At 55.2% G+C, this 27,865-nt stretch overlaps 3 protein-coding genes and 1 long non-coding RNA gene across 11 annotated transcripts in view; 1 reads left to right on the top strand and 3 right to left on the bottom strand.

The window, feature by feature from the left end:
• The first annotated feature begins 293 nt into the window (after window positions 1–293).
• Window positions 294–4,077, top strand: LOC119086844. The gene is made up of 3 exons (XR_005090209.1): window positions 294–330; window positions 2,473–2,551; window positions 3,542–4,077. It is a non-coding gene; the product is annotated as an uncharacterized LOC119086844 (long non-coding RNA).
• Window positions 1,822–5,420, bottom strand: Josd2 (Josephin domain containing 2). 6 transcript variants are annotated; one of them, XM_028858834.2, is made up of 6 exons: window positions 5,215–5,420; window positions 4,995–5,106; window positions 4,482–4,644; window positions 2,906–3,031; window positions 2,152–2,346; window positions 1,822–2,045 (listed from the first exon to the last, which is right to left on the bottom strand). In XM_028858834.2, the coding sequence occupies exons 3-6, from the start codon at window positions 4,625–4,627 to the stop codon at window positions 1,946–1,948; spliced, it is 567 nt and encodes a 188-aa protein (XP_028714667.1). In that variant the 5' UTR covers window positions 4,628–4,644; window positions 4,995–5,106; window positions 5,215–5,420; the 3' UTR covers window positions 1,822–1,945. The 6 variants fall into 6 exon arrangements, with proteins under 6 accessions (XP_028714667.1, XP_037056229.1, XP_037056232.1 ...); XM_037200334.1 differs by having other exon boundaries at window positions 4,995–5,052; window positions 5,215–5,302; XM_037200337.1 differs by having other exon boundaries at window positions 4,482–4,641; window positions 4,995–5,052; window positions 5,215–5,302.
• Window positions 5,421–5,644: 224 nt separating this feature from the next.
• Aspdh (aspartate dehydrogenase domain containing) lies at window positions 5,645–10,214 on the bottom strand. 2 transcript variants are annotated; one of them, XM_037200319.1, is made up of 7 exons: window positions 8,041–10,214; window positions 7,091–7,235; window positions 6,821–6,905; window positions 6,563–6,712; window positions 6,270–6,490; window positions 6,042–6,196; window positions 5,645–5,763 (listed from the first exon to the last, which is right to left on the bottom strand). In XM_037200319.1, exons 1-7 carry the CDS (start codon window positions 8,579–8,581, stop codon window positions 5,720–5,722), a joined length of 1,341 nt encoding a protein of 446 aa, XP_037056214.1. In that variant the 5' UTR covers window positions 8,582–10,214; the 3' UTR covers window positions 5,645–5,719. The 2 variants fall into 2 exon arrangements, with proteins under 2 accessions (XP_037056214.1, XP_037056213.1); XM_037200318.1 differs by having other exon boundaries at window positions 5,645–6,196.
• A 61-nt stretch (window positions 10,215–10,275) lies between these two features.
• Lrrc4b (leucine rich repeat containing 4B) overlaps window positions 10,276–27,865 on the bottom strand; it is a 36,176-nt gene continuing 18,586 nt past the window's right edge. For both annotated transcript variants that reach the window (XM_028858832.2, XM_028858831.2), the window contains exon 3: window positions 10,276–12,586. In XM_028858832.2, coding sequence (XP_028714665.1) covers window positions 10,760–12,586 — 1,827 coding nt within the window. In that variant the 3' untranslated portion in view covers window positions 10,276–10,759. The remainder of the gene's footprint in view (window positions 12,587–27,865) is intronic.

Below are 27,865 nucleotides of genomic sequence, written 5' to 3'. Positions count from 1 at the left end.
GGGCATCAGGGAACCCACCAGCTTCAGGACAGGCCTGGTCAGGCCTGTTAGGGCCAAGGTGCTCTCCTCAGAAGTGAGGTGTCAATGGGGCACCAAGTCAGCCCTAAGGACAAACAGGAAGCACTGAATCTGTGCAAGCCTGCACCCTTCCCTCCACAGGCTCCTCATTTAGAACCTTATTTGGTCACAGCTGAGGGTGCACCTGGGATGTCACAGGCCAAGAATAGAAACACTCAGGGAGTCCTGGCAGCTGTCCCCTACCCGGGACTGGACAGGCGACAGGTGGGGCAGGGGTGGGGCAGGAAGGGGGGAGATGGAGGCATAGAGAAGGTAAGCAGCCCAGAGACCCAGAGGGACTTCAGAGCCATGGGAAGAGATGGGGTAATGGGGTGTGGTGGCTTACACCTGTAATTCCAGTACTTGGGTACTTGAGGCAAGAGGATCGTGGCAAGTTTGAGACCAATTTGGACTATACAGCGAGACTGTGTCTCAAAAAGGGGAAAAGGACACACACGCGCGCGCATGCGCCACACACACACACACACACACACACACACACACACACACACACAGAGAGAGAGGTGGCAGAATGGAAGAGTTAACTTGGACACACATGGAGAAGGACAGGCAGACAAAGGAGACCCAGAGAGGGGCTAGAAGGCTGGAAAAGACAGAGGCCAGGGAGCAGCAAAGGTCCCAGGCTCCAGGGCTGAGTGCTCTGGCAATCCAGGATGTGTCCTCCACATGCTGCCTTGGTTTTTACTTTGCAACTTGCCCTTTGACCTCAGAAGTCTTAAGCCCCTGCCTTTTACTAGCATGGTGCCAGGATGTAGCCTTCAACTCCTGATGAATTCACTACCAGTGTAGATCCTGGCCAAGGCGGGGTGTCATACCCCAACCTGGGCCCCTCCTCACCCCTAGTCTCTCCTGGGCCCCTGTTGCCCAGGCCTGTCCCTTCAGCTGAGAACAATCTCCCCCCTTGTTTCCCACAGGCCCTAGGGCTCAGGGCCAGATCCTGGCCCCTCCTTCCCCTCCTGGGGCTCATGCCATCACCTCCACTGTCTCTTCAGGGCCTCCTCCTGGCTCCAGTCCTCCTTCCAGTCTGTCCCAGATAGGTCTGTCTGCCAACACCTCCCCAAATAGCTGTGGTGGTGACAGCAGGGCCGCAGCACTCTGGGTACATCAGCAACTTCCAATTTGGGGCCCCTCGAGGTTCACAGCCTCTGGAGGATGTCTGGCTGGTGACTGTGATGGAGGCACTCCTCTTTGGCTCCAGTCTGGTGCCCTAGGAAAATATTCCTTCACCAGCCTTTCGGTCTGTTCCTCACCTCCTGCAGGACTGAGGAAGCTGGCCCTCCTCAGGTGGCCCAGCTCACCTGAGGAAAGGGTGGCAGCTGTGCCAGGGAGGAACCTCATCACAGCTTCAGATCTCACACACTGGCTGTCCCTGTGGGGGTCAGAAATTCTAAATGGGCTACCCTGGGCTGGCCTCCTGCTTTAAAGGACCCTGTGACTTTATCCAGCCACCCACCAAGTCCATTGTTCCTGAGAGAGACTGGTTATATCCAGTCCTGTGTGCTGTCCAGCTCCCCTGCACTTGGGAAGTCAAGGTCCGTGGTCACAGGCTGCTGGACCCATGGCCATCTTTGGTGACTACTGTCAGCCTGCTTCCTCACTGATGGTCTAAACCTTAGAGAGGAGTGGTCCCTGCTTCATCTTACGTTACCCTACTGATTTTGGGAGACAGCATGTTGGTCTCTGGCTTCTGCCTCCCTCTGGGCACCGGTCTGTGACTGAGAGCCATCCCCAGGAGCTCAGGCGCAGATAGAAAAGAGCAGATTTATTGAGGCAGCAGTGGTTGGGGGAGTGGGGACCCTAGGGCAGGGCACAGGCCTCCTGGGGCCTGGAGCTGCAGGCACTGGATACTCGGGGCTGTGGCAGCAGGTCAGCCTGTGTGCAGCCAGCTGCCGGCCTCCTCCACCTCCTTGGTCACCACCAACAGCACCTCGCACAGGCCTTGGGCCAGGGCAGCTGCCAGGAAGGCCCTGCGGAGATGAGGGGAGACTGAGATCTGGGCAGTTCAGGCAGGTCCATGTCTCTGCGGGCTCTTCCCAGTGCTGGTCTCAATCTGTTACTTCCTTCGCCACTCACCTGACACCATCCTCGTCCCCCAGCACTTCAGGTGCCCGAAGCTTTGAGTCCAGGTTATAGTAGATGCCCTCCACCTGGCGCAGGGCCACCCAGTGCCGACGGCGCAGCGGCAGGGACAGCAGCCCCAGTGACACAGGAGAGGGCAGGTTCAGGATCAGGCCTAGCACCTGGGGCAGGGCCAACTGGGACAGCGGTCTGGGGAGGGGAGGGGAGGGACATAGCATGAGGCCCCAGAGGCCCTGGGATCCTGCTCCCCTCCCCAAGGGCCACTCACCCACCCACTGACCCTCTACTTGTCAGATCATCTTTGCTTTTGTTTAGGCAGTCTCGGGTGTCCCAGGTGTGCATCACTACAGCCGTTCATGGGGTGCTGGGGATGGAACCCGTCTCATACACACTGGTAAGCCTTCTGCCAATGGGGCCCAGCCCCTCAACTTTCTGTTGTTTGCCTTTCTGAGTCAGGGACTCCATATGCAGCCTAGGCCGGCTTCCGATTCAGTTTTGCCTCGGGCCAACAGGCTGGTCTCTCCACTCTTAACCCAATTCCCATCTTTCCCCACCTCAGTCATGAGCGCTCATGTGGACCCTCACACCACCCTTTGATCAGTACCAAGTTTATCAGTTTAGCCCATCATTCAGTCAGTCCCCATCTGCCACAGCCTCCCAGGCAAAAACCTCCCCCACCGCCCTTGGAGCCATCCTCTGCTTCATCCCACACACCCAGGGCCAGTGTGGCCCGCAGCCTCGGCCCTACCTTCTCCTGTCCCACCACACAGCGGCCAGGCCTAGGCCCTGCAGGGCAGCCATGATCACGTTGACATCATAGTTGCCGGTGCCCAGGAGGCTGCGATGAGGGTTCAGCCGGGAGTCTGGGGCTAGCCTGGGGTGAGGGGGCAGAGTCAAGGCTAGGAGTCCTGGACAGGCTTCCATCTTCCCACACAACAGGAGAGGTCCAGGGCCTGGCCTTGGACTCTCCTCTCTCTTCAAGCCCCACACAGCTTATCGGGCCCCAAGTCCTGTTTTCTCCTCCACCCCCAACACCTGTGCTCTCAGCCTGGCTAAAGCTTTTGTCTTTTTCCACTCAGAAGCCCTTCCCAGACTCGTCTCCCCCTCCAGCCCACCCCCAGAAGCCTTGGGCTGTCTTGCCCCTCTCATGCTCCCACCTCTTCCACGACTCTCGAGTGCCCTGGACGAAGTCCCCGACCTTCCACCCACCCTTCTATCACAGCCTCTTTCCAGACCAGCCTCGGGTGTCATTTCTTCTGGGAAAGGAGCCATTAGACCCTAGACTGGTCTCAGAACCCCCTCGAATGACAGTGTGACTCATGTCACCATATCTGAACAGAGTGCCTCTTCCATTTGGTAATACCCTGCCCTACTCTGTTCACAGACCTGCTGGTGCCCCATCTCCCCAGCACAGACTCCCACCTCCTCCGGTGGCAGGTGGGCCATGCACAGCCTTAGCACCAGCTCTTACCAGCCACCCATCCCCCCCGTGCCCAAGCCTTCCTTCTAGCTCCCTCCAGATGTGGCCCTGCTCTTCTGAGACCAGTGACATGGAGGAAGACACCTGTGTTCCCTCTCTGTGTCCCCTCTCCTCATTACATCTGCCTCAGCTCCAGCTGTTCAGCATGGCCCTGGCATGAAAGAGCTGCTGGCAGGGAGAGGAACAGGAATCTAAAGAGGAATCTCTTCTAACATAAACCGACAGTTTGAGGATGCTGGATCAGCAGCAGTGGGAAGCCGTAGGGACTGCCTCTGGACGTGGACACAAACTGCAGGCTGGGGTGTCTGCGTGTCTGTGGAAGGACTGTGGGGCTAGAGGTGGGACTAGGAAGAGAGTTTCTTAAGAACGTGATGGCTGAAATTCTGAGGGGCACCCGGGTGACCAAGAAGAAATAAAGAATGCCTTGTGGAATATGGGAACAGCCTGTGTAAAAGCTCAGAGGCACCACAGTGGGGCCGTTTGGGGCCAAGGAGAGCAGTGAAGGAAGACAGCAGAAAGGCAAGGACCCAAAGCCTTAGAGTTCAGGCTGAAGGACCTGGGCTATTCTCTGGTGCTCGGGACCACAGAGTGGTAGACGCAGTGGGGGCGCAGGCAGCCCTGGGGCTATGTGTAGGATGGACAGGAGGAGAAAAACAGCTAGGAGGCTGTGACAGGGTTCAGGTAAGAGAGGTCGAGGCCAAAGCCGGGGCCGAGGCTGTGGGAAGCGGCAGGTGGAGGAGCAGGCAACGGCTTCGGGATCTGAGCCCTGGCCCTGCTAGCGCCCCAGACAGGCTCCCGTGCCTCTGAGCCCTGCTCTTCCAGGGCCAGGTCCGATGGCAATCACCTCTTGCAAATTTCGTCTGCGGCCTCCTGGCTGAAGAGCTGCTGTTGGAGGACGTTGTTGAGAGCGTGGACGGCGCACAGCTCTAGCCGCTGCCGCTCGTGGTACACTGAGGGTGGGCTCGGCCGCGCTTCCGGGGCCTGAGACATGCCCTCCTCGGCTCCTGCTGGGGGTGGGACGAAGAGACCGCGTTAGGGACCCAGGATCTCGGTCATCTGGGTCTCCAGACTCCTGTGTCCCTGGGCAATGGCCACTGAGATGGGCACCGAGACCAGCTTGGGAGGATATGGGGTCCCTGACCCTGCTACCTAGGTTGTTTCCGGAGCAAAGAGGCATCTTCATGTCCCAGTCTGCTCACCTGGCAATAGAGACCCACCCCCACTACATGTCTCTAAGCAAAACGGTGACCTAGCAACGGAGTGTCGCCCCTTCTGTCCCTAGGAACAATACCTTTTTGGTTCCCAAGCAACAGAGCACACCCCACCCCCTTGGTAACCCGGTCCGTTTTCTGATCACCTAGCAATGGAGGACTCCTCCTTCACCGTCTCTGGGTAACAGGGTCTCTTCTGGTCGCCTAGCAACGGAAGACTTCCCCTCGTCAATAACCAGGGTTCTCTCCTCCCGTCACCTGGCAACAAGGCCCTCTCCTAGTCACTAAGCAACAGGAGCCCCCCCTGTCACCTGGCAACCAGGCACGCTCCCACCCGCCTCCGTACGGCCCTCGCCCGGCCCTCACCCCTTCGGCCTCTCTGCTCGCTGGGACCAGCCGCTTTCGCATTCCTTGGGCAGCGGCCGGGTGGTACCACGCTGACTGGGCAGGCGGGACGGACTACAGCTCCCGGAGACCTGCGCGCCCAGGACTGCGATTCCCGAAGGCCTCCACGGGGCGCCTATATTGGACGCGCAATCCGGAAGTCCTCCGGGGACGCTTTGCAGCGCGGAACTACATTTCCCGTCGGGCCACGCAGCCAGTTCTCGTGCAACCCCCAGGGCTCCCTGCTGCCTAGAGGTTTCTGGGAAATATAGTAACTGGGGCTCTCGCGATAGCTTCCAGGAAGTTGGGGTGTGTGTGCTCACGCGCTCGCAGCTATGGCGTCATACCCTGTGTTTTGAAGCGTGATGTAATAGACTTAGGGGACAAGGAACCAAAGAGGCCAAAGAGAACAGCGGGCGCAATTCTGATGTTTACTGAGACACATAATGTTCGAAGTGACAGCAGGGGCAGTGGGGGCGAAGGCTTGTCAGCAGAGGTGGATCCCAGGTCTGCAGGGGAGCTGGCAGCAGCCTGTGGGGAGAACGAAAGCCTCGGGTGACGACACAGACATGCAGGCGGCCGTGGCGACCGTGGGCTCTGAAGTGGTAGTGTGGCACAACCCAAGAGGATACTCAGATGTGGGGTGTCAATGGAGGGACTAGAGGAGGACTGAGACTCGGAGAGAAAGGTCGTAAAGCCTGGGAGTGAAAACTAAGGATGGGCCAAGACAGAAAGCCGGGGCGGGACACCCGACATGTGGGTTGTGCAGAGCACAAAGGCCGAGGGACCTTGGAGGGGTCTGGCCGCACCCAGTAGGCTGTGCCAGAAGGCTGTGACGGTGGCAGAGCCGGTGACAGCGCCAGGCTGGGCTGGGTTCTCTCTGTGGGTGTGCACGGCAAAGCTGCAGCCCGTGGGCCCGGGAGGGCCTTTCAGCTCCACGTCCACCACGTGCATGTCTGTGAGGCTGCAGCCAGCAGAGAAGAGCAGTCAGTCCATCTGGCCTGTACACAGCTGGGCCACCTACTTCCTTTGCTCACCTAAGGTCAGCCACAAGCACCCCGATGACACGGTCGAAGCCTAGACTGGGGGCAGCCAGGGCAGCGGCTGCCATGGTGTTAGAGTTTCGGGGGGCCAAGGGGCAGAGCCCACGCACGGGGCCCTCGTAGAGCACTGTGCGGGGCCCACTGGTGTGTGCTGCAGCCAGGGATCCCTCCAGCCGGAAGCCATCAGGATGTGTGGCCATGGTGACTCGAAGGCTCTGGAAGCAATAGCAGGGTCAGGAGGCTGAACTCTTACATGTTCCCCCAGGTGCAGCCCAGATGGTTCTCACCTGGAGGCCACCGGCTGCATCCAATCTCCGGATGTCTTCAGCCCCCCACAGGGCTCCCCGGGCCACAAACACGGTGTGGCCCCAGTGGTTTGAGGCCTCCATGAGCTGTTGCTCTGTGGTCTGGTCAGCCAGAGCTGAGGGAGACCCCACCTTGGGTGATGGATGGTAGAGAGAGGGAAGGCCAAGACATGGATCACTGCTGTAGGGCGGGATGCAGCCAACGTAGAAAAGGACTTACTGAGGGGTGAGGGGGCTCACCAGGAGGTTAGCATGGCGCAGGATTTGTACCCCTGATTCGTGGATTATATTTGGATGGGCCACTTCTACCACAAGGTCAGGGTGCCTGGAAGACATGGAGGAGGGCCTTGGAGAAGAATCAGGTCTCCTCAGGGTTTGGAGGGATGCCACTCCTTACCCTGGCTAGGGAGGGAAATGGGACGGTGGGTGTATTCTCGTTTATGTGCACTGAGGCACAGGGAAGCAGGCAGGAGCTCTGGGCAGGCGTTTATTCTGCTGTGAGCCACTGACCTTTCCCCAAGGGCAGTAAGGTCTTGGAGCTGCAGGGCAGGGGGCACGCTCCCTGCCATTCGTCCAGGGTCCCGGTTCCATACAAACACAAGTTCCAGGCCCAGTTCTGATCCCTGCGCCAGAAGGCGGGACACAAGGGATTGTCCTGCAGAGAAGGAGAGGCTAGAGATCCAACCAAAGAACAGAGACCACTCCCCTACTCAGGGAGATGGAGAGAGACACAGAGAAGGGTGGGCAGACATGGGGCAGTGAGACAGAATTCCCGAGAGAGAAAGCCTGAGAGTGAGGGACAGAGACCGAGAGAGAGAGGGACAGAGACCGAGAGTGAGGGACAGAGACCGAGAGAGAGGGACAGAGGCAGAGAGAGAGGGGAGAGAGAGAGAGAGAGAGAGAGAGAGAGAGAGAGAGAGAGAGAGAGAGAGAGAGAGAGAGAGAGAGAGAGAGAGAGAGAGAGAGAGAGAGAGAGGAGAGAGAGAGAGAACGAGAACCAGAGAGGAGAGAGGGACAGAGGTGTAGAGAGACAAAGAGACAGACAGAGAGGGGGGGACCTAGAGAGAGACCCAGAAGGAGGAAGAGATAGACAGGCAGACAGAATACATAGAAAGCCAAAGAGGAGAGACAGAGGCCCAGACACAGAGAGAGAGACAGAAAGAGGGACAGAGACCAAGACAGAAGAGAGACAAGATGAGACCAAGAGGAAAGTCAGAGAGAGAGAAAGAGACTGAGAGACCCCGAGAGAAGACAGAGACCTAGAGAGAGGCAGACACCCAGACACACACACACACACATGAGAGGGAGACAGAGACAGAGAACCAGATAGAGGAAGGCCCAGTGTGTGGGCAGAAGGCAGGCTGGGCTGGCAGATTAGAGTGAAAGATATGTGGGAACAGATGTTTCTGGGACTTTAGGATAGGGCCATAGAAGGAGGCCCCAGGTTAGTTCAGACTCACCCAGGCGGCCATAACCTACAATCCCCACCTTCTGAGGGACTAGAGGGGCCATACTGGAGGCCATGGCCTTTAGCACGGTGTCCGGTTGTGGGGGCTCTTCAGTGCTTGCTGGGCATAAGCAGTGAATGATCTTTGGAGCTTGACCCTTGACCCTCTCCACTGGAGCCAGAGGGAGGGAGCAGGGTGGTGGGGGTGGGGTGCTTTTGTGTGAGGCCTCTCCCTCCTGTGGTGGCTGGCACAGTGGCTTGGGAGCTAGGCCTCCTGTGGCTCTGTGCTCACTGCTCCGCTGCCCCCTGTGCGCCCCACATCTCCCATGCCTCATGAGGTAGAAAAATCCCTTTGCAGCACCCCCTCCTCTCAGGCTGGCCAGCAGGTTGTCATGGAAACTGTATTTTGCTTGGGATAGAGGAAGAAGTGGGGATAGGAACTTGGGTCCTCCACCAGGTCCCTTGCAGACCTCTTCATCTGGCTGGAATGTCATGTGGTCCTTCATGCCCCACCTGTGTCCGGTCTTCCCCAGTCCTCCATGCCCCTCAGTCATGCCCCTCAGTCCTGGCCAGAGTCCCCTCCCCCACCCTACAGTCTAATTGCCCTTGAGCTCACCTCAACTGGCCTGTGCATCACTCATCACCTTGAGGCTACAGTCTCCTGCCTGCCTCTTTGTATTCCTGGTCCCCTGCACCCTCTCCCACCCCCATCCCATTCATGAAGAAGGGGCCTGCGTAGCTGGAGGAGTTCCTAAAGTGCCCCCAGAGCGAGTCCAGCCATTGCCTGGCAGGCCTGGCATAGGACAAGGCAGGCTGCAGCAGGCCAGCTCCCTGCCCCCATTGCCACCTGGTACAGCCGCAGTGTTGCCATGGTAACCAGGATCCTAGCTGAGATAGCTGCAGAGAAGGCAGGAAAGATGGAGAGAGAACTCCAAGTGCATGCGCAACAGCCCTGTCCTAGACTTCCTCAGCACAGAGGAGCCGGACAGGGAGGGAGATAGGGCCAGACATCTGACAGTTGTCACAGATAAAGAAGCCACTTAGCGCTGGGACAGAGAAGATGCAGTGGGGGTAGAAACATTGGAAAGAGGTAGGGTCAGGGAGAAGGGGGCAAGGAGTTCTGGGGGGACTTCCTGCTCTCCTGTCTCTGGTGAAGGGTGTGTACCTGGGGCCTTGAGTGCCCACATAGGGTCTAGATCTATGTATGCATGACAGGCCAGGTGGCCATGTGCTGAATGCTTGGCTCTGGCTACCTCTCTACCTCCCTAGGCCTCCTCAGACTTCCTGGGCAATCCTGTTTCTCTGGAGGCTGAACCTTGGACAATGTGGGTCACTCTGAGATGTCACTAATATCTCCACTCCCCCACCACCCAGTCCTGGCCTAGCTGCACATTTTCCTCCTTGGTGATGGCAGATCCTGCAGGTGACTCTACCCTCCATGTGCCCTGGTCTGTTTACAATGTCCCTCATGTGGCCCAGGCCTGTTTATTTTGTGTGCCCTCCCTTGTACAAACTGTCTCCTGACTAGCCAGTGATGTGTGTGAAATGGAGGAGACTCTCCTGTGGGGACACAACCACTAGCCCTGACCTTCAGATCATCAGTCGTGGTCTTCCTGGACAGTTGTGCCTGCAGATGGTCATGTCAGGAGAGGTTCTGCTGCTGTGAAGCCCCTAAACAGCATGATGGCATCCCTCCTCTGGGGAGGCACACATGGATGGCCCCAGCAACCAGGAGAGGCGAGCGCCGCCGGAGCTTGCTGTCGGGGAGGGAGCTTTCCTGCCAGTTTTCAGAGGGAGCCCAGCCCTGCCAGCACTGTGACCTTGGACTTGCAGCCCTCAGAACCCCAACATCCCACAGTTCTGTTGTCCTAGGTCCTTCTGGGTTGTGTGTGTGTGTGTGTTCGTGTGCGTGTGTGCGAGTCAGGCACCAGAGTCAGAAAGGAAAGACAGCCAGCAAGGAGATGGAGACAGACACACAGGAGAAGGGCAGAGGGCAAGACCCTAGCACATCCCCGGAAGGGCAGCCAGGAAGATGGAACAAGGCTATGTGCTGGGTGAGCCTGTTCCTCTCCGGGATCTTGGGAATGGAGAGTCCCAGAGCTGTAACTTCGGGGTGCCCACTCTCCCCTCCTGGGAGGACAGCATCACTGGCTGGCCATCCTCTCCTGGTCCCACCCACAGTGGCTTTGTGCACCGTCTTCAATACTTTCATGACCAAAAAAAAATTTTTTTTTTTACTTTTTCCATGTTTTTTTTTTTTTTTTTTTAAAGTAATTACAGAGCAGGTAGTGATTGACGCAAACCTCCCTTCAGTATCAAAAGAGTCTGTGGGGCGGGTGGGGCCGGCCAGGGCCGCGAGTGGAGCTCGCTGTTGGGGACATTGTCGGAGTTGCCCCCTGGGCTCTGGTGAAGTTGTCTGTCTCTTGTGTTTTGAGGGTGGAGGAGGAGGAGGGAAGGACAGGCGTCAAACTGCAAAGAAAGAAAGAAAAAAGAAAGAGCCATAAAAGGAGGGCTGGGATGAGGGGAAAGGGTACCCCTCGAAGAAGCTCCTCTCCCCTGGAAGGTGGCGGGCAGGGCAGGTGGGCAGAGGATACGGCAAGGTGGAGGGCCGGGCCACCTCTCCTGATCTCCAGGTCCTTTCCTGTTGCAGGATGTGGGGCGGCGCCGCCGCCAGGCAGCGCGGCAAGCAGGAGCATCCCCGGCCGACGTCCTGCGTCCCTGCGCGCCCAGGTTTAGATTTGTGTCTCTTGCACGTTCTCCTTGGAGCCGCTCTTGAAGAGCAGAGGTTCGTGGATGGAGTTGAGGCCGGGGCCCTTGGCCCCGCACCCGCCTCCTGGGTTGCCGCCGTAGTGTGCCTTGAAGGCGGCCGCCACGTAGTGGTGATGGTTGAGGTGGTCTCGCTCCAGCGCCGGAAGGGCCAGGTGGCTGTCCCCGCCCACGCCCGCGCCTCCCGCCACAGCGGCGGCCGCGGCCACCGACACAGCGGAGGCGGCGGGAAGTTCGTCCTCCACGTTGATGATCTCCACAGTGCGCGTGGGCCCGTGGTGCTTGTGCAGCTGGTGCTGCTTGCGCAGCTTGTAGAAGGCCACCAGCATCACAGCGGCCATGAAGGTGATGGCCACGAAGCAGCCGATGATTATTTTGGTGGTCTTCATGACGTCGTCTAGGTCCTTAAGCGCGTTCTCCGTCACGTCCGTGATGGGCACCGTGAACGCCTTCTCCGTGGGCCGCGAGGAGCGTGGGGCCGGCGCCGTGGTGGACGCCGAGGCCGGGGCTGCGGCATCAGGCCGGCCACCGCCCCATGCGCCATCGGTCGTGGGCCCCGGGGGCTCCTTTTCCGTACCCCGGGGCTGCTGCGACTCCTCACCCGGCTGTGTCTCCAGCGTTTCCACGGTCACCGTGGTGAAGTAGGTGTAGCCGCCCGCGCCCCCTGCACCGCCCCCACCCCCGGGGCCCCCGCCCCCAGCCCCCCCTGCGGCCACAGGGTCCACAGCCGACACGTTAAGCGTGGCCGAGGCAGTGGTGTTGCCGGCCGAGTTTGTCACCATGCACGTGTACTGGCCCGTGTCCTGCACGGTGACATTGGTGAAGTTGAGCGTGCCATCGTGCAGGACTGAGATGCGCACGCGGTAGGAACCATGCGTCATGAGCGTGCCATTAGGTGTCAGCCAGTTGACAGAGGTCATGGATGTGCCTGTGCGACACTTGAGCTCGGCCGCCATACCCTCGGTAACATTGAGGTCTGTGGGTGGCTCCACGATGACCGGGGCGTAGCAGGTGAAGTGTGACTGGTCCAGCTCACCGATGTAGCGGCCCTTGAGGCCAGCGGGCGCGTGGCAGCGTGCGCAGCACGTGGTGTTGCTGGGCACCGTCTCCTTTAGCCACCAGCTGAGCCACAGCACATCACAGTTGCAGTGCCAGGGGTTGTGGTTGAGGTGGACGCGCTCTAGGCGGTGCAGGGGTGTGAAAAGGTCGTGTGGCAGCGACATCAGGTTGTTGTGGGACAGGTTGAGTTCCTCTAGCGACTTGAGGTCGTCAAAGGCATTTCGCTCGATGGTGGCCACTTGGGCATGCATCAGCCACAGCTTGCGCAGGCTGGTGAGGCCCTGGAAAGAGCCGGGGCGAATTAGGTCCAGCCGGTTCCCTGACAGCTCCAGCTCCTCCAGGCGCACAAGCGCCGTGAGGTTGGGGATGTCCTTTAGGTTGCACATGCCCAGATTGAGGTAGCGCAGGTTCACCAGCCCCTCGAAGGCCGCCTCTGATATGTACTCCAGCCGCTTGAGCTCGCCCAGGTCCAGGCGGCGCAGTGAGGGCACGCGATTGAAGGCATAGGATGGGATGCTTTCGATGGGGTTGTTGCGCAGCCACAGCTCCCGGAGCTTGGACAGGTACTCGAAGGCCTGTGTGGGCACTGTGGTCAGCCGGTTGTCGAAAAGTTCCAGTGTGTTGAGACTAGGCAGCCCATTGAATGCGCCCACCTCAATCTTGCGCACCAGGTTCTTGCTCAGCTGCAGGATCTCCAGGTGCCTGAGGTGCTTGAATGTGTCTGTGCGGATCACCTGCAGGGAGACTAGCGTCAGTGGATCTGACAAGCCTGGGAACAGCAGGATTTTCCAGTTCACAGCAGGAGAATGAGACTCAGTGATCAGTATGTGGTGCTAAGGACGAGACCCAGGGCCTCCGAGATACAAGGTGCTGGACAGGGGCTCTATGACTGAGCCGCTGTAGAGACCCTCACTGGAGGACTTGAAGTAGATGATCTACACGGAGTCACGCCTCGCCCCTTATTGGGGGATTCTAGGCAGGTGGGTGCTCTATCAGTGAGCCATGTCCAGCCCCTCACTGGGGGATTCTAGGCAGGGGCTCTACCACTGAGCCACACCCCAGCCCCTCACTGGGGGATTCTAGGCAGGGGCTCTACCACTGAGCCACACCCCAGCCCCTCACTGGGGGACTCTAGGCAGGTCTTCTACCATCTACCTTAATCCCCAGCTGTCTTTTTACTTTTCATTTGGAGACAGGGTCTCATTAAGTTCCTGAGACTGGCCTCAAACTTTTGATCTTGGTACTTCAGGCTTCTGACTAACTGGGAAGTCAAGCCTGTGCCTCCATGCCTGACTTACTCATGCTTCTTCTGCCCCATGATGCTTTCCACACACGCCTGCCATTCATCCTTCAACAGCCCTGTAATTTCTCTGCTTCCAAAAGGAGGAGGAGCTCACCACACGGCTTGCTGGTGCTGAGCTGGTGGGCCTGCCTCCCTCTTGCTGTCTGTTTTTATGGACAGATACAGAAATCGAGGCTGTGGAGGCAATGAGCAGCACAGTCCTCCCCCAGCACTGCCTCCCCTTCGTGACTGTGGGACATGTCACCCGACCATTGTCCGGGTCAAATCCCTCAGGAGAGGAAGGGGGCAGAGGCAGTTAGCTGAGAAGAGACCATGCACATGCTTTAGGCTGTTGGAGTTCCTTGAGCGCTGACTTCTCTTCGCCTCAGGATCCTCACTATTGTTCACATGGGCTTGGAGGGCACTCCACCCCGGGGAGTGGAGCCTGACCTACTAACCCAAAGCCTTCATTAATGCACCACCTGCAGAAGACAGCTCAAGGGCATCAGCCCTGAAGCCCCACCCCCACCCTCAGTGTTTCAACTCTCTCTCCTCCTCTCCATCCCCATCCCCAGCTCCACCCCACCCGCATCCCCCCAGCATCCCCTGCAAAGGTGTTTAGACCCACAGACTGTCACTTCCCTACGCACAGCTTGCTACGGTGTCCTCCTACCCTGTTCAAGCTGCACACCTATATGACAGGGACAGTGATGTCCCAAACAAACTTAAAAAAAAAAATCAAGACAGGGTCTCATGTAGCCCAGGCTGGCCTTGAATTCACAGGATGTGATAACTTGAATTCCAAATCCTCCTGCTTCCACTTACCTGGTGGTATTACTGGATATAGAGATTCCAGGCATTCACTAACATGTGATTTATGCAGTGCTGGGGCTGGGGCCCTGGACTTTCTGCATGCTAGGCAGCCACTCTGTCAACTGCATCCTAGCCAAGATCCCCTGAGAGCCACAGCCCAGGCTTCAAGCAGCCCATTGCCATCGCCTTCCTCCTCCTTCTGAGCTCTCTCTCTATCACACGGCCCAAGGAGTGCCCCGGGGCTGCAAACTCACTCCTGCCTCCAAGCCTGTGTTTCTGCTCTTCCCCCGGCCTCCAAGCGCTAGCTACTTCCTCTCATGGTCAACTTCCCAGCCCTTCCATGCCAGGATCAGGGTTGCCTGCTCTGGAGGATGTCCTGGCTGTATCCCCCATGGGTGTGATGTGGCTGTGTGTCACTCACAGAGCCTGGGCCCTGGGTTTCTGAGCACAGAGCTTCCCTCTGCAGCAGAATGAGCTTGTAACTATGTCCTCTTAGAACTCCTGTCTGGGACACCCACTCTTTCTTGGTGCTGGGGAACCCATGGCCTAGAGGGCTCTCAGATTCATCTGATCACAGAGCCACACCCCTAGCTCCTCACTTGAGTTACGTGGGTGCTTTGCCATTGAGCATTTCATTGCCATTGTCCACATTTCATGAGGACAGTGAAAAACCTAGGCACCTTCCTGGTCCATGGAGGTGCTGTGGTTTTAGGGGAAAGTGAAAGAGGTGAGAGAGCAGAGCACGGTGACTCACACACAGAATTAGTCCCAGCACTTGGGAGTCTGAGGCAGGAGGATTATTGTGAATTGAGGTCACCCTGGACTATGCAGTGAGACCAAGTCTCACCCCACCTCCACTCTGGCCCTTAAGAAGAAAACTCAGGAAGTCCCACTCACTGTGGTAGGTTAAGTGGCTGGAGCCTGGACTGAGATTTCAAGTGTGGAGGATAGAGAGAGGGGCTGTGGAGGGAAGAGGCTCCTCAAGGCACACTGTCTGGTCCCCTGGACCAAGCCTGGCTGGTACCAAGTCAGAACCGCAAACAGAACAAGCATCTGTAAGCCTTTCTTTCCTATTGATGGGAGTCACCTGTGCGCCTTGTAAGGAAAAACAGCAAGGAAAGGAAAGTCTGGAAAACAGTATTCAGCCATGTTAGCCATTCAACACACATCCATTCATGCCCTTCTTCGTTCTTTGAAAAGTATTTATTTTGTGTGTAGGAGTGTTTGCCTGCAGGTGTGTATGTGCAGCATGTGTGTGGTACCCACAGAGGCCAGAAGAGGGCATCGGGTCCCTTGGAACCAGATGCTGGGAACTGAACCCAGGTTCTCTGCAAGGGCAGCAAGTGCTCTTAAGTGTGCAGGCATCTCTCCAGCCTCAATTTCCTTTTCTGTGTGTACAAAATTATAGATGATTAAACTTTAAGCTTTCAAGTTTTTGAGATTTTGTAGCTCAGGCTGGCCTTGACCTGGAGCCAAGCCTCCTGTTTTGGCCTCCTGAGTAGCCAGGAATACAGGTGTGTGATGGGGTCACCAATCCCAATTGAAGTTTAATCAGATTGGATTGAGAAATGTTGGGAGATTAGTAAAACCCACATCTGAATGTTCCAGACAGTGTGGGTCCAGAGTCCAGGAAATAATGAAGCTTGAACCTAATGATACATGTTTAATCCAGTGAGGGGCTGGAGGTATGGCTCAGTGGTAGTGAACTTCCCTAGGATCTCCCAGAGAGGGCCTGGGAGCATGACTCAGTAGTACAGTCCCTGCCTAGAGTCCCCTGTGAGGAGCTGGGGGTGTGGTTCAGTGGTAGAATACTTGCCTATTATATGTGAGGTTCTGTGTGCAGTGGTCAGATAAAACAGTGACTGCAGCCCCACAGGAATATTTGGTTCTGAAGTTTCAACTCAGCAGATCATCATCAATACCTGTCCTGTGTTCTGACCTCTGCTTTTTCCCCAACACTTTCCCTTCAAATCAGTGGCCAGAGTTATTCAAGGTACAGTTCTGACCTCAGTGACTTCAGTGTATGTCTGTGCGCATACACACACACACACTGCTCTCTACCACCCTCTCCTCTGCTCCAGTCACACCAGGGGAGCACACACAGGTCCGCTTCACTGGTCATACTCTGTCTAGGTTCTCAGCCCCCTCCTGAGATGCTCTCTTTCTGGAACTCCTAGGAAAGACATTTGGTATCTCCTGCTCACCTACCCCAGATGGTTCCACTCACCACACGGAGTTTTTACTAGCTCCATCATATTGGCTGCCACTGGTTTGACTCTTGTCTGGACTGTGAGCCTTGTGTAGAGACCGTGGCAATGAGGTCTGCACTCAGAGCATTCAGCTCAATGCCTAGGTCACTGAGCCAGGTCTGAGGGTGGATGGGCCAGGGAGAGTAAGGCCTTGTGATGGGTAATACAGTCAGCTTAACAGGATCTAGTCACTAGGACACAAGACTGGGTACACCTGTCAAAGGGTTTCTAGATCGGGTTCATAGAGGTGGAAGACCCACCCTGGGTGTGGAGGGCACCGTCCTATGGGCTGGGGTTCTGGATTGAATGAAAAGGGGAAATTGAGCTGAACACCTGTGGACTGGATGCAGTGTGACCAGGACACACCTGCCACCCATGCCTTCACCGACAGATTGGCCAGCACCACCCAGAACTGTGAGCCATAATAAGCCCTCCTCCCCTGAAGTTGCCTTTGTCAGAAACTCTGATGAGGAAAGAGAGTCGCCAATACAGACCCGTGCTAGACAGCACCCAGGGGTGCCGGGGGGCTGCCTGCTGATTGTTCGGCATGAGTGACAATGCCAGTCCCCAGTGACCAAATCAGAGTGTGCTGATGCCTACCATCCCAGCACTTGGGGAGCTGAGGCAGGAGGGTTGCTGTGAGTTCAAGGAGGCAGGATTGTGAGTTTTAGGCAAGGCCATCAAACTCACTATGCAGCCAAGAAAGACCCTGAACTCCTGATCCTCCTTTCTCCACCTCCCAAGTGCTGGGGTGCCGAGAGAGTGCCACCACACCTGGTTCACACGGCTGGCTGGAGACTGAACTCAGGGCTTCATGCGTGCTAGGCAATCACTCCAGGAACCCAGGCCCAACCCCACCCTGACGTCCCTGGCTTTTGGTAGAAAGCTTAGCTTATTTGCGTTTATTGCAACCGTGAATTCACAGGAATCACTCAGTGCTACCTGATGTTTACACCTATCCTTTCTTACCTCCTCTGGAGTGGATTTCTTCTCATCCCATCTACTCTCTACTGCTTTAGAATTTATAGATGGCCTCCTCTCTCTAGTGCTTATCTTAAAACACGAAGGCGGTTTGAATAGGAATGGATCCCAAAGGCTCATATATTTGAATCTTGGCCTTAGGGAGTGGTGCTACTTGAGGGATCAGGAGGTGTGGTCTTGTTGGAGGAGGTGTGTCACTGGGGGTGGGCTTTGGGGTTTCAAATGCTCAGGCCAGGCCCAGTGATTCCTTCTCTCTTCCTGCTGACTGGGATGCAGAACTCTCAGCAGCCTCTCCTGCACCATATCTGCCTGCATGCTGCCATGCTTCCCCTGCCATGGTAACAATGGACTATAAGCCGCCCCAATTAAATGCTTTTCCTTTGTAAGAGTTGCTGTGGTCATGGCGTCTCTTCGCAACAGTACAACATTGACTAAGCAAACACTCTCTTTTTTCTTATTATTATTTTTTTTTTTCCTGTTAGACATCTTATCATGTAGTCCCGGATGGCTTCAAAGTCTCCTGCCTCAGTCTCTTGAATGCTGGGATGACATGTTTATACCTCCCTGCAACAACCTTAAATCGGAACAGGCGTGCCTCAAGAGCACAGCTATCGATTCCTCTCTTCCCGGCCCAAACAATACAAGGCTGATCCTACTTCTGTATCTAAAGCAAAGAGCCATCCCAAGGGGCCCCAGCAAGGTGAGTGTGTGTGTTTGAGTGAGTGTGTGTGTGTGTGAGAGAGAGAGAGAGTGTGTGTGAGTGTGTGTGTGTATGAGTGTGTGTGTGTGAGTGAGTGTGAGTGTGTGTGTGAGTGTGTGTGAGTGTGTGTGTGAGTGTGAGTGTATGTGAGAGTGTGTGTGAGAGTGTGTGTGAGTGTGTGTGAGTGTGTGTGTGTGTGAGAGAGTGTGTGTGTGTGTGTGCGCGCGCGCGCGCGCGCGCTGGCTCTCAGGCTGCAGTTGGAAATCCTGTCATAGGGCTGGTCAGCCACGTCCTCTTCCCCCCCCATACGTGAAGGAATGCAAGGCTCTAAAGAGCAAAGTCAGTTCTGTCTCCTCTCGGAATCGGGACTCAAACTTGCCTTCTTCTGGATCAAGACATGGAGGCCTGGCCACCCAAGCCAGGGGGGCAGGGCTTAGGGGTGACCTGTGCTGTGTGAGCTGTAGGGACCACCTGGCCACACAGTTGCAGGTGCTGATCTCTTCATAAGACTCCCTTCCTTCCTTCCTCCCTCCCTTCCTTCCTTCCTTCCTTTTTCCTCTCCCCTCCCTCCCTCCCTCTCTCCTTCTCTCCCTCCCTGCTTCCTTCCTTCCCTCCTTTCCTCCTTTCTTTCTTCCTTCCTTTCTTCTCCCTTCCTTTTTGGCTAGGCTGGCCTCAATCTCCTTAACAGTCCAAGGATGGCTTGAACTTCAACCCTCCTGCCTCCATCTCCATGCTGGGATGACAGGTCTGCCCCATGAAGATCAAACCCAGGGCCTCATATATGGTAGGCCAGCACTACTACACCAACTGAGCGACAATGCCAGCCTCCCTCTGCCCTCGACACCTTTTGAGGTGGGCTTGCCATACAGCTCTGGCTGCCCTGGAAGCCCAGGCAAGCACCAGCATGCTGGTTTATGGATCTCTGAGGTCTGAATGTCCATGTCGTTCTGGGCCTTGGGGATAGATGTGCACGGGACAGACACAGTCCTGACCGTGCAGATCCTGCAGTATGATAATTAATCACCCATTGTGGTGTAACCGTGGAGCTTCCAGCCTGCTTGGGTGATGGGCCTCAGTACCCCAACACCATCTGAAACACTCTAGACAGAAGGTGTGGCCCAGATTAGAGGTGGATCTTCTCACCTCAGGAGATCTGGATTAAAGGTGAATCTTCCCACTTCAAAGATCCAGATTAGAAGTTGCTTTTCACACTTCAAATTATTTAATTTTTTGTTTGTTTTGGGACAGGGTTTCTCTGTATATCCTTGACTGTCCTGGAACTCACTTTGTAGACCAGACTGGCCTCGAACTCAGAGATCCGCCTATCTCTGCCTCCCGAGTGCTGGGATTAAAGGCATGAGCTGCCGTGCCAGGCTCAAATTATTTAATATGAAAAAAAAATCCCTCACAGTTGTGCCCAGCCATTGGGGTTTTAGTTCATTCCAAGTGTCGTCAAGTTGACAACCAAGAATAGCCATGACAGTAGCCTTGTGGCATATCTCCATCCATCAGTTGTATTCCTCTAGGGAACCCTAATACAATTATTGACAAGCACCATGGCGACCTGCTCTTGGAGCAGGGAGTCCGCAGTCTCTTGTCCAACACTGGTGACAGGAGACAGGGAGGCCCGGGGTCTGCGGTGACAGACCCCAGCTGGCCACATCCATCCCCTTAGTCCTTCAGCAACATGTGCTGATCCTCGCCTGGCTCCGTGCCAGAGCAGAGGACCGAGGGGACACTCGTGCCAGGGGCCTGGCCTCCCGTGGGCACCGCGCATGTCTGTGGCAGTCCGTAACCAGTGCTGGAGGTGAGCGAATCGCACTGTTCTGTGGGGCTTTTAAGAAAACAAACTGTCAGGAGATCCTTTATTAAAAATTTAACTGTGGTAGGAAAATGATTAAGTGGACGTTCATCCTAATGCTATTAAGATAAATCGTTTTCATACGTCCTGAATGTAATGAAGCCGGGAAAAAAGTTGAGCAAGCTTATGAGGTTATGGTTGTTTGGTTTTTATGTCACAGTTTTTTGTTTTCAAGTTTGAAAGATACTTGGACTGGGGACATGGCTGACTCAGATAAGTGTTGACCATGCAAGCTTGATGTCCTGAGTTTGACCTCCAGAGCCCACATAAGAATCTGGGTGCAGCGGTATACATCTGAACCCCAACACTGGGGAGATGCAGGCAGGCCGCTTCCTGGGACTGGAAAGCCAGGCAATGTACTAATAAGTGAGCATCAGGTAAAAAGGTGAGGGGGGGCAAGGAAGACACTTGATGCCAACCTCTGGCCTCCACACACCACACACACACACACACACACACACACACACCACACACATACCACATACAACATACATACACACACACACACACACACACACACACACGCACACACAGCACACACGCACACACACACACCACATACAACATACCAAAGGCACACACGCACACACATACACACACACCACATACAACATACCACACAGCACACACACACACACACATACCACACCACACACATATATCATATACAACATACCACACAGCACACACACACACACATGCACACATACCACACCACACACCCATACCCCTCCCCATACAAAACTACACACATACACACACACACATCAAAAAAAGCAAAGCAGACCAGCTGTTCTGCTGGTGGCTTCCGTGTTTGTCCCTTGTCCTTTGATAAGGTGCCTTCCTTTCCCTCAGGGACTTCTTCGGTGGCTAGAACATGGCTGAGGCCAGGCGTTGGTACAGGCTCGGCCACTGAGTCCCCCAGGCCAGGACTGGCCTCCTTCCTTCCTCCGGCCAGAGCCTGGAGTCCCCTCCGGCATGAACTAGCGGGTGCAAGGAGCTGTGCTGAGGAGGCGCCCTGGTTCTCCCTCCTGATCGCTGTCTCCCTCTCCCAGGCCTCGGTGCTCTGCTGTCCTAAGTAAGGGCCGGCAGGGCGGGAGGCCTCCTCTGCCTCTCCTGGGCTGGGAGGAAGTGCAGTTGGGGAAGATGACTCCCAGCCTTCACTTCCTTCATGGAGGTGGAGTCTTAGTCTGCCCAAGTGAGGACTAGGTGGCCCCGGGGCGCAGAGGCCAATACAGCTCTACATGTTCAGTGTGACAGCTGTCCGTGGGGTGATGGGAGAGACGTGTGGGCCACCATGGCCTTGTTTCACACCATGCTGGTGCTGTAAGTGCCACGCTCCGCTCCCTGAGCCCTCTAACGCCTGGACCCCACCCCCACTCCCAAGCCCCCAAACTTTTCAGTAGCTCTGACAGAGGGGCCTGTTATCCTCACTTTGCCCAGGATGAAGTTGAGGTCAGGGGGGTTTCCATAATGTCCCTGGACACGGAGCCCATGGGAACTGATGGGAGCTGAGCTGCCGGAGGAAGAAGGTGCCTGTGCCCTGAAGGACCTCTTGGTCACAGTGTTTTAGGGTCAGGGCATGGGGTGGGTGGGGATGGGACTGAGGTCAAAGGAAGGACATGTTGTCTCCTGGTCGTAGTCCCAGCATGCAAGAGGAGAACTCTGCTCACCCTGCCCTCCGGCAGTACACACTGCGGGTTGGAGGATCTGAGTTCAGACTCCCAGAACCCACACAACCCTGGACAAGGAAGCGCTCAGAGCGCTGCACACTCAGTGGCTTACAGCAGAGACCTGGCCCAGACAGAGTGGAAGGAGCTCCAACTCCAAGTGTGCCCTCTGACCTTCACCCCTGCACTGCAGCCCCTGGCTGCTCGTAGTCACGTGCATGAGCGCACACACATGCAAGATGCAACCCTCTCGAAAATGCGTATTTCCCATTGCCAACAAAATGTTAATATTCTCATCACATGCACAAAGCAGATAAACAACCCCCTCTGTCTCTTGTGTATGCACGTGCGTGTGTGCATGCTCGTGCACGCACACACACACAGCCCAACAAACACACACACAGCCCAACAAACAACACACACACACAGCCCAACAAACAACACACACACAGCCCAACAAACAACACAACAACACACACACACATGTGAACACACACACACACAGCCCAACAAACAACACAACAACACACACACAGCCCAACAAACAACACACACACACACACACACACGCACACACACATACAGCCCAACAAACAACACACACACACACACACACACACACACACACACACACACACACACACAGCTAGTGAAGCATTTGCCCAGTTGGCAGCAGGTCCAGAGCTGGACTCCCAGAACCCACATCAAAAGCCAGGTGTGACGGCAGGTGTCTGTTCTTCAGGCCGGGGATACCAGGAGCTCACTACCTGACCTCCTCACAGGACATGGTTACTACCTGAGAGATGGTATCTAAAGCTGTCCTCTGGCCTCCATACATGCATGAACACACACACACACACACACACACACACACACACACACACACGTCAGGATGGGGCTGTAGCTCACTTGGAGAGTTCAAGGAGCATGCGCCACATCAACTAGGTGTGGTGGCACTTTCCTGTCATTCAGCCTTTGGGAGGTGAAGGCAGGAGGATCAGGAGTTCAAGGCCACCTTCTGCAATGCAGTGCATTCAAGGCCGGCCTGAGATAAATGAGACCTTACCTCAAATAAGAAAAAGAAGGTGGAGAAAAAGAAAAAAAAAACACCTGATCCCACAAACAGCTCAGTTGAAGGAGTCAGGTGTGTGGCCCTTCCCCAGGCTCCTCAGACGGGTGGGAAGGAGGTACCCATCCAGGTGCAGACTTCAGCCTCTGCCCCCCTATCTACAGCAGGACTGCTGACCTATACCCCACCCACTTTTTACATCTTATTTTGAGAAATGGCTTTAAAAAGTCTCCCAGGCTGTCTTTGAACACTCAATCCCCCTGCCTCAGCGTCCTGAGTCCCGGTGAAGCCGGGCCTCTGCTACCACTCCGGGCTTTGCATCTGCTGCTTCTGCTCACTTGTCCTGATTGCAGAAAGTATCGAAGGCCCTCGATGGACAATATTTAGAAAACAAAACACCATTGGAGGAGTTAAATTCCCCACAAAGAGCTGCCTCGAGAGAGAAGCATGGGTAGTATTTTTGTGAAATGTTGCTTTAAAAGATTTATTTATAGCTGAGGGGTGGTGGCGCATGTCTTTAATACCAGCACTTAGAAGGCAGAGGCAGGTATGTTGCTGTGAGTTCGAGGCCAGCCTGGTCTCTAGAGGGAGTTTCAGGACAGCCAGGGCTACACAGAGAAACCCTGTCTCAAAAAACAAAAGCAAAAGAAAAGAAAAGATGTATTTATTATTAGGTGTATAGTTTTAGCCTGGGTGTATGTATGTACATCACATGTCCAGTGCCCACAAAGGCAAGAAGAGGATTTCAAATCCCCATGGAACTGGCGTTTCACGTGGTTGTGAGCTGCTGTGTGGGTGCTGGGTCCCAAACCTGGGTCCTCTGCAAGAACAACCCTTTTAAATTTTTTTAACTAAAATTTTTTTCATGGGGGCTAGAAAGATGGATCAGTGGCTAAGAGCACAGGCTGCTCTTCCAGAGGACCCAGGTTCAATTCCCAGCACCACATGGAACTCACAACTATGTATAATTTCAGTTCCAGGGGATCCAACACCCTCACACAGATATGAGTGTAGGCAAAATACCAATGGACATAAAATAAAAATTAAATAAACTATAAGAATTCTATGCATATATGTATTTTGCCTACATATATGTATTTGTACCGTGTGTGCCTGATGCCCTCAGAGGTCAGCAAGGTCAAAGTTGGGAGGTTGTCAGACACTATGTGGGTGCCGGGAACTGAACCCCGGTCAGTGTTCCTAACAGCTGGGCCGTGTCTCCATCCCCACGCCTTGTGAAGTTTTAAAATATTAACACTACGGATCATTTGGTGTTCCTCCTTGTACTTTTTGAAAGCTCAGTAATATTGAGCTGGAGTCTCACTATGAAGCCTTAAACTCCTGTCAGTCCTCCTGCCTCAGGCTTCTGAATGCTGGGGTGTCGGTTATGTAGCCCCACACCTTGCTAACCATTTGGGGTCATCTATGGGGCATTTGGAAGTGTCTTTAAGACCTCACTGTAAATAACCTATGCGGAATCCACAGAGGGAGCATGGGGAAATCCCGCCCCCAGCCACAGCCGTGCAGTGTCCAAGGTGGGGGCACGGGGTAGCTCACACCCGGGTTTTCGCAGTGTGGGACGCTAGGCCATCTTCTCACGGGAAGTCTCTGAACCCTGTCTTCCTTCCAGCGGTGGGTGTGGGAGGAATGCCCCACAGCCTCTGTAGTGAGGGCGGCCCTTTGCTAAGTTAGGTGCACACAGAGCCCAGGAGCAGCAATTCCTCCAGAGTACACTCTGCAGGGCCGGGGAGAGGGAATGCACGCACAGGGACTGAGCTCAGTGCCCAGCACTCGCAGGAAGAACTAGGTGTCTGGCTAACAGTCGTGATTTCAGCATAGAGAAATGGAGACGGGCGATCCTTGGGGCTGGCTGGGTAGCTAGCCTAGCTGATTTGATGAGTTCCAAGTCCATGAGGATCCTGTCTCAAAAATGAGGTGGACAGCTCCCAGCAAATAACACCCAGGGTGGGACTCTGACCACACACACACACACACACACACACACACACACACACACAACAACAACATGTGTGCAAGCAAACAGAGAAGAGAAAGACCTACCACTCCCACAGGAGTCCCAAAGTATGATTTTGTAGCAAGGGAGAGGGTAGGTGGGCCAGCAAGGGGGGTCCTGAACCAGTTAGGGTGACGGAAGAGACACACATGGCTGAGGGAACATGGGGACAAAGAACCAGCTCCACAGTAGTTTTATTTGCATAAATTAAACAGACGCAATTCATGCATTGCATACACACACACGCACACGCACACGCACACACCCACACACGTACGTGGCGGCAGGAAGGCAGAGACCACCATGAGCATCTGAGGGTGGTTGTGGAGCAGGGGGGAGATGGGGATGGGTTAGGGAGGAAGGATGTGGTAAGGAGCCCAGCCACGTGGAGCAGCTTCTGGAGAAGATGAGGGGATGGAGGGGCAGCTGTGCAACATCTGCTTCCCATACCCCAACTTCTCCAGGGCCTGGGGATCTGTCAATAGGCCAGAGTAACTCTGGACTTCAAGTTCTGTTCGGTTGTGAAGTCCAGACCAGCCGGACAACTGGGGAGCATCGGGGAACCGCTGATTTAAGAAAAAGAAAATGCTCTGGACTCCACCCTCAACCACAAACCGACCAACCTAAATAAAACAAAATCAAGTGAGAAGAGCCACTCACTGTCTCTGCCCTGTGGTGGAGGCTTTCCCGGCCACTCACACACATAACCACAGAGGTCACATTTTGGAGAGAACCCTGTCAGTAACCTTAGAGCCCCTCCAGTGTCCAGTGTGGTTCCCTCTGCCCCCGCCAAGTAGAGTGCTCCCAGGCCAGGCTATGCGGGAACAGGTGGTGGGACTCGCAGCCACGCGGGTTCTCACAGGGGAGCACTGTGGGGACAGGGACCCTGCTCAGTAGAGGGCAGAGTTCTGGGTCAGGCCTCACCTGCCCTCAAATGTCTGCTGAGTGCCTACTGCTCACAGCTGAGGATGCGGCAGGGAATGGCGGAGGTGCACCTGGGAGTTGTGAAGGCAGGTGATAAGCCAGCCCTCAGGCAACCGTGTGTGTGTGTGCGTGTGTGTGTGTGTGTGTGTGTGTGTGTGTGTGTGTGCGTGCGCGCGCGCGCGCGTGTGTGCGTGTGTGTGTGTGTGTGTGTGTGTGTGTGTGTGTGTGTGTGTGTGTGGTCTCTAAGGATGGTCTGTTGAGTATGTGTGTGCAAGTGTGCATGCGCATGCCTGTATGCACAGGGCCAGGTGTGTGATCAAACGACACCACTGGGTAGTGCTTCTCTGATCTTGAACTCTGACCCAGCAGGCACATGTCTAGGAACAAGTTGCAAGGGTTGAGTCTGGAGCAATGGGGAGATGTGGCATGGATGTCTCCACTTGCAGCTGAGCAGTGAGTTGTCTTTCTTCTTTTGTGCTGGCTGTCACCAAGCTGAGACCCAAAAGCAAGGCGAGCAAGCACTCTTGGCTGGAGCCATATGCCCACCTGCCCAGCCTCTCTGCTGATGTCTGTAATGAGTGTGTAGAATCCCAGAGCTTGGGCACCCAGCCATTTAACTAGTCTCTTCTCGATGACAGGAATACTATGCTTTCAACAAACCACAGTAGGCACCAGGCCTGTTGGTTTATGCATTTAGTCTCAGCACTTTGGAGACAGAGTTCAAGGCCAGCTTGGGACACATAATGAAAATCTATTTCAAAAACCATAAACCAAGCCAAAGCTGGCGGCACACGCCTGGCATCTCAGGTCCTCAAATAGGCAAGACAAGCCTACAGTGTGCCTGGGTTATAGGGTAGGTTCAAGGCCAGCCTGGGCAACAGTGAAAACCTGTCTCAAAACAGAAAGTGGGAGGAGGACTGGGGACATGGCTAGAGGCCGAGCCCCTGCCTGAGTGTTCGGGGCAGCTGTGGCTTAGCGGCAGAGCCCCTGCCTGGCACGTTGGAGGCCCTGGGTTCCCTTCCCAATACTGCGAAACAAAAGCCCAGCAATGACAGCCGAGAAAACGCTCCTGGCTGCACCACCAGGTGCCAAAACCCAACCTCGAGGCAACATTAAACACCGTGGCTCTGGATTCTGGAAAGAAATCAGGCTGCGGCCACGGCTGAGGGGAAAAGCGACTGATGCACAGCAGGAGGAGCAGCACTCGAGCTCCAGCACCAGTGGAAAAGCCAGGCGTGGTGGTGCACATCTGTAACCCCAGCACTGGGAAGGAAGACAGGAGGACCCCCGAGGCTTGCCGGCCAGTCAGCCTAGTGATCGGTACCCTCCAGTTCAGAGAGACCCTGCTCCAAAAAAGGGTGGAGCGTGATCATGGGAGACACCTGACATCTACCTGTGGCTTCCACCTGCGCGTAAACAACACACGCATACACACACACACACACGCACGCACGCACGCACACACACACACACACACGCACGCACGCATGCACGCGCACACACACACACACACACACACACACACACACAGAAGCAAAGGACCCTCCTGCTAGCCAGGCAGGACCCTGAATGTGCTCTGGGACATCATCGCCTTGGGAACTCCAGACAGGAAGGAGAGCTATCTGAGCCTGTGGGACTGCGAGTAGCTTTTGTTTCTGTATGTTTATCTAAGTGTATTTTCTAGTTTTCCTAAATTAATTTGTATTCATTCTGTAATAAATAATTAAAAGATGCATTTACATAAGCCCAGAAAGGTATGAAAACAAATGTAAACAGGAGTTATTTATATCTGGGTAGTGGGATGTGATGATTTTTTTTAAAACTTGGATAATTAAAACCATTACTTTTTTTCTTTTGTTGTGTGCTGGTTTGTTGGTTGGATTTGACACATGGGCTCTCTGTGGCCCAGGCTGGTCTGGAACTCACTATGTAGCTCAGGGTGGCTTTCATGGTTATCCTCCTGGGATGCTAGGTGCACAGCACCATGCCAAGCCAGCATAACATCGCTTGCTCCTGCCACCTGGAAGGCAGGCAGGTCCTGGAGGGGGACTAGACTCACGGCCTTTCTGCTCTGGATCTCAGCTTTTATGGAAGACCAGCAACTTCTACAGTGGAACGCAGAGCCCCTAAGTGGTGACTAATGAGCATGTTCTGATTTCTGTTGTGATGCTTCATCCTTTGATGATGTCCATGCTGTGGCAAAGGGTCTTCCCCTAGGGAGGGGTATAGACAGCCCAGCAGAGGCTGCAGCTGCAGGGATGTGGGTGTAGACTTGCAGCCAACTGGCAGAAACGGTGACTTATAGCCTGTTCAAGGAGGCAGCTGGCGAGGTGGGCTTGGAGAGACAGAGATGGCCCCAGCAGCACTGGGTGGTGGCACCAGGTCTCAAGTTTCTCTGGTTCACCCATCCTTGCTTCCCAGCCACCCAGAAAGGGTCTGCCCCCCCCCCA

Source organism: Peromyscus leucopus, chromosome 1 (assembly GCF_004664715.2).
Source record: "Peromyscus leucopus breed LL Stock chromosome 1, UCI_PerLeu_2.1, whole genome shotgun sequence".
Taxonomy (NCBI): Eukaryota; Metazoa; Chordata; class Mammalia; order Rodentia; family Cricetidae; genus Peromyscus; species Peromyscus leucopus.
The sequence above is the reverse complement of the archived record's forward strand: the minus strand, read 5'-3'. Positions and strand labels throughout refer to the sequence as shown.